The sequence below is a fragment of the Chiloscyllium punctatum genome, chromosome 49 (assembly GCF_047496795.1).
Source record: "Chiloscyllium punctatum isolate Juve2018m chromosome 49, sChiPun1.3, whole genome shotgun sequence".
Taxonomy (NCBI): Eukaryota; Metazoa; Chordata; class Chondrichthyes; order Orectolobiformes; family Hemiscylliidae; genus Chiloscyllium; species Chiloscyllium punctatum.
This window is the reverse complement of record NC_092787.1, coordinates 38,204,937-38,210,936: the sequence shown is the minus strand read 5'-3', so window position 1 is coordinate 38,210,936 and position 6,000 is coordinate 38,204,937. Positions and strand designations below refer to the sequence as shown.

Here is a 6,000-nt window from a genome sequence, read left to right as displayed (position 1 = left end):
GTCCTCATTCACTCACACTCTCCCCTCACTGTCCTCATTCACTCACACTCTCATCTCACTGTCCTCATTCCCTCACACTCTCCCCTCACTGCCCTCATTCACTCACTCTCCCCTCACTGTCCTCATTCACTCACACTCTCATCTCACTGTCCTCATTCACTCACACTCTCCCCTCACTGTCCTCATTCACTCACACTCTCCCCTCACTGTCCTCATTCACTCACAATCTCCCCTCACTGTCCTCATTCACTCACACTCTCCCCTCACTGTCCTCATTCACTCACACTCTCATCTCACTGTCCTCATTCACTCACACTCTCATCTCACTGTCCTCATTCACTCACACTCTCATCTCACTGTCCTCATTCCCTCACACTCTCCCCTCACTGTCCTCATTCACTCACACTCTCCCCTCACTGTCCTCATTCACTCACACTCTCATCTCACTGTCCTCATTCACTCACACTCTCCCCTCACTGTCCTCATTCACTCACACTCTCATCTCACTGTCCTCATTCACTCACACTCTCATCTCACTGTCCTCTTTCCCTCACACTCTCCCCTCACTGTCCTCATTCACTCACACTCTCCCCTCACTGTCCTCATTCACTCACACTCTCATCTCACTGTTCTCATTCACTCACACTCTCCCCTCACTGTCCTCATTCACTCACACTCTCCTGTCACTGTCCTCATTCATTCACACTCTCCCCTCACTGTCCTCATTCACTCACACTCTCCCCTCACTGTCCTCATTCACTCACACTCTCCCCTCACTGTCCTCATTCACTCACACTCTCCATCTCACTGTCCTCATTCACTCACACTCTCCCCTCACTGTCCTCATTCACTCACACTCTCCCCTCACTGTCCTCATTCACTCACACTCTCCCCTCACTGTCCTCATTCACTCACACTCTCCCCTCACTGTCCTCATTCACTCACACTCTCCCCTCACTGTCCTCATTCACTCACACTCTCCCCTCACTGTCCTCATTCACTCACACTCTCCTCTCACTGTCCTCATTCACTCACACTCTCATCTCACTGTCCTCATTCACTCACATTCTCCCCTCACTGTCCTCATTCACTCACACTCTCCCCTCACTGTCCTCATTCACTCACAGTCTCATCTCACTGTCCTCATTCACTCACACTCTCCCCTCACTGTCCTCATTCACTCACACTCTCCTCTCACTGTCCTCATTCACTCACACTCTCCCCTCACTGTCCTCATTCACTCACACTCTCCCCTCACTGTCCTCATTCACTCACACTCTCCCCTCACTGTCCTCATTCACTCACACTCTCATCTCACTGTCCTCATTCACTCACACTCTCCCCTCACTGTCCTCATTCACTCACACTCTCATCTCACTGTCCTCATTCCCTCACACTCTCATCTCACTGTCCACATTCACTCACACTCTCCCCTCACTGTCCTCATTCACTCACACTCTCCCCTCACTGTCCTCATTCACTCACACTCTCATCTCACTGTCCTCATTCACACACACTCTCCCCTCACTGTCCTCATTCACACACACTCTCCCCTCACTGTCCTCATTCACTCACACTCGCCCCTCACTGTCCTCATTCACTCACACTCGCCCCTCACTGTCCTCATTCACTCACACTCGCCCCTCACTGTCCTCATTCACTCCCACTGTCATCTTTCTGCTCTTCATGCCACTTAATTCATCACTCAGCCTTCACTCTCTGGCCACCCTCTGATTAGATTAGATTAGATTACTTGTTTCAATGACGCTCATAATAAATGTGCACAACATTCGCACATTTGTGCAACAGGCACTTCCACGGCATGTTGAATCGATGAGTAATTCAATTATCTGATTATAAAGTGTAGACCCCACCCCCTGTTTCGGTTGGCATCTTTTTGGTGGTAATTTGCCTGTCCATTTCAACCACCTGTGGAAAGAAATTTGGATTCTTCACTTGTTCCGACACCATTTCCTTTGGCTTTTACTATCAACCTTTCTGTGAGTTCATCTCTCCTGCCTTCTAAAGCATTATTGTCCTTGCCTTTTGGTTTCTTTTCTCACCTCCCCCCTCCCAGTTTTAAATCTCTCACGTCCTGGACAGTGCCCAGTTCTGGTGCCACAGCATCGATATGAAACATTCCCTGTGTTTCTCCCTCCACAGATGTTTCCTAATCTGCTGAGTATTTCAAGGACTTTCTGTTTGAACTTCAGATTTCTATCATCCACAGTATTTTGCTGTGGTAACAAGGAAGAAGCGGTTTGTTTTCAAAGTAAATAGACAGCCGTTTATTTTCAGTGTTTCGGACTGAGCTGTCCTCACAAACCCATATCACAAATGATTTTCTTCTTGCTGACATAGCGTTTCCTGCCCTTCTTCTTCACTCTCCTCACTATCCGTGTCTTGTCTTGCACAAGAAGTTCACTCCGTCGTTTAATTTCTTCTCTTGTGAGAATACCGTCCGCTCCTGCTGCTAAAAAGTCTAAATCATCTGGAAGAGAAGAATAGGAGAATTGGACACAACTCCCAAAGGTACTCGATTCTGGACTGATTACGTGGTGCTCTGGACTCGTTGCTGGGGGCCTGACTGAATGGTACAAGCACCATCCTTCATTATAGAGAGAATACTGAGGCTATCAGTTCTGACAATTCATCAGTTGTAAATCAATTCCAGCAGCACGCCATTTGCTGTTAAAAAGGCAGAAGTCAGGAAATTTGGGAAGGTTCCCTGCTCCTCCAGATGCTGTGCTGCAACAAGAAGGTTGGCTTGGGCAGGGTAGCTTTTTGTAGACCAGTGTACACAGCATGGGCTGGCTGGCAGTAAAATTTGTATAATAACTACGATAACAGAATCTTACTGGAACAAATGGAAGAGTGTGGAGTTGGTGTACAAATGTGATAGGTAGCCACAAAATGCACATAAAAAGAAAATGTGTGCGTCACATTCAATCATTGTAATTAGTAGCTTTATAAATGGTAATAACCCTTACAAGGCCCATGGAGAATCACTCATTAATCTAGCTGTGGAGCTGTTCCCTTGGTAACAGGCAATAGCCTGCCCACCTGGAACTCATCACCTGAGCCTGGTTTGGGGCCCTCTTGTGGCACAGTGGTAACATCCTTTACTCCTGCATCGGAGGTCTGGGTTCAAGTCCACCCTGTTCCAGAGGTGTGTAATGACATCTCTGAACAGGTTGATTTAAAAAAAAAGTAAGATAAAAAAAATAGAAAATGAGGTCAGGATGAGGGCACTGTTGTGGTACAGTGGTGGTATCTCTATCCCTGGACAGGAAGTTTCAAGTCCCACCCGTTTCTAAGGTGTGTAATAATATCTCTGAACCGGCTGATTAGAGAAATAGGTTAATAAAAAATTAAAAACATTAAAGAGCTGTGTTCTTCTCCTTATCTCTCCCTGGTTTACCCTTCCGCACTTTGCATGTAAATTAAGAAAGAAAATGAGGCCTGTGTTAAGGGCTTTTGTAGCATGGTGGTAGAATATCCTTGCCTCTGAGCTAGGAGGCCTCAGTTCACATCCCACCTGCTCCAGTGGTGTATCATGGTATTTTATGGAATAATAGAATCCTTACAGAATTAAAGCAGTCCACTCAGCCCATCGAGTTCACACCAACCACGGTAGCACAGTGGTTAGCACTGCTGCCTCACAGCGCCAGAGACCCGGGTTCAATTCCCGCCTCAGGCGACTGACTGTGTGGAGTTTGCACATTCTCCCCGTGTCTGCGTGGGTTTCCTCCTGGTGCTCCGGTTTCCTCCCACAGTCCAAAGATGTGCAGGTCAGGTGAATTGGCCATGCTAAATTGCCCGTAGTGTTAGGTAAGGGGTAGATGTAGGGGTATGGGTGGGTTGCGCTTCAGCGGGGCGGTGTGGACTTGTTGGGCCGAAGGGCCTGTTTCCATACTGTAAGTAATCTAATCTAAACCCTCTGAAGACCAGCCCACCCAGACTTACTCTGTACCTGTAACGCTGCATTTCCCATGGCTAAACAGCCTGAACATCCCTGGACACTCCGGGCAATTTCCCACGGCCAATTCACCCTGACCTGCACATTTTTGGACTGGAGCACCCGAAGGAAACCCACGCAGACATGGGGAGAATGTGCAAACTCCACACTGACAGTTGCCTGATTGTTGGAATCGAACCCGGGTCCCTCATGCTGTTAGGGAGCAGTGCTGAGCACTGAGCCACCGTGCTGCCTCTCTGAGGAGGTTGATTAGAAAAAAGTGGAAATCAGACCCAGGTGGGAGTCTCTTGGAGTGCAGTGGTAATGTCCCTGCCTCCAAGCTATGAGCTGAAAATGTGTTGCTGGAAAAGCGCAGCAGGTCAGGCAGCATCCAAGGAACAGGAGAATCGACGTTTCGGGCATCACCCCTTTCTCATTCCTGAAGAAGGGGTGATGCCCGAAACGTCGATTCTCCGGCTCCTTGGATGCTGCCTGACCTGTTGCACTTTTCCAGCAACACATTTTCAGCTCTGATCTCCGGCATCTGCAGTCCTCACTTTCTCCTCCAAACTATGAGCCCGAGGTTTAAGTCCCACCTGCTTCAGAGGTGTGCCAGCATGTCTCTGAACAGGTGGATTTGAAAATATTCTAAAGCAAACCCAGACGCAAAAATAATACAAAGCAGACGCAGAGAATGGACTCTTGTGACCCAGCAGTAATGTCCCTACCTGGGAGCTTGGCAGCCTGGGTTCAAGTCCTAGCTGCTCCAGAGGTGTGTCCTCACATCTGTGTACAGGTTGATCCAGAAATAAAGCTAATCCAGTGATGGGCCTGCAGGCTGTGACAAACCTATACCCACCACAATGAGTGGCTCTGTTTTTGTGTTCAATCAGAAATGACATTCCTTTTCAGTCAAGTTTCCTTACTCTTTTATAAAAGAATCCCTCTCGTGTGGGAACTGGCCCTTCAGCCCAACAAGTCCATACTGACCCTCCACAGTGTAACCCACCCAGACCCATTCCCTTACCCTGGGATCCTAAATTTAGACCCAACCACTGCAATTAACCTACACATCCTTGAATACAGTGGGCAACTTAGTATGGCCAATTCACCACCCTGCACATCTTTGGATTGTGGGAAGAAACCCACACAGACAGTCACCCGAGGCAGGAATGGAATCCAGTTCCCTGGTGCTGTGAGGCAGAAGTGCTAACTTCTGAGCCACCGTGCTGCCCCTTGTTATTACATGAAGAATAGTAATTTTATTTTAGAATGAATTGAAGTTAAAAGGTCAGGTGATCTTTTCTAATACATGTCAATATACATGAAAGTATAAAAGACCCGAGACAACAGGTGTGTAGACTTCTCAGTGCAAGAATCCTATTCTATCCCAATAAGATGTGAGGCCATTTGTAAGGACAATGAAAATCACTGAATCACAGAAGTGTTATAGTTGCAGAGGTAGCTATTCAGCCCATCCTGACTACACCAGCTCCTCAAATTAAGGTGATTACCAGGTGCCAATCTCTTGTTTTTTCCCCATATCCCTACACCCTATTTCTGACCAAATAATCATCCAACATCCTCTTTAACACCTCAGCTGAACCTGCCTCTACCATATTCCCAGGCAATATATTCCATTATACCTGGACTGCATTTGAGATTTTTCAAAGAATAACAGAAAGGCTTGATGACGGTAACACTTTTCAAAAATATATACACAGATTTCCAAAAGGTGTTTGATAAAAGTACCACACAACTCTCGTGTATGGGATGTAATAGGTTATTGCATAAAAGGTACAGTAGCAGTAACTACAAAATTGGCTGAGAGATGTGAAACAGAGACCAATGACCAATGGATAGTTTTCGGAATGGAGGAACATTTGCAGTGGAGTTTGTCAGTGCTTGGGACCTTTGTTCTCCCTGAAATATATTGATGATCTAGGTCTTGGTGTGTGTGGGACAGTTTCAAGGTTTACGGATGACATTAAACCTGGGAAGAATTGTAGACTGGGAGGAGGACAGTGTGGCGCTCCAAAAGG

At 47.1% G+C, this 6,000-nt stretch overlaps 1 protein-coding gene across 1 annotated transcript in view; it reads right to left on the bottom strand.

Annotated features, from left to right (window-relative positions):
• Nucleotides 1-2,292: 2,292 nt before the first annotated feature.
• Nucleotides 2,293-6,000, bottom strand: part of LOC140469584 (coiled-coil domain-containing protein 183-like) — a 98,234-nt gene continuing 94,526 nt past the window's right edge. The window contains exon 14 of the mRNA XM_072566247.1: nt 2,293-2,491. Coding sequence (XP_072422348.1) covers nt 2,319-2,491 — 173 coding nt within the window. The 3' untranslated portion in view covers nt 2,293-2,318. The remainder of the gene's footprint in view (nt 2,492-6,000) is intronic.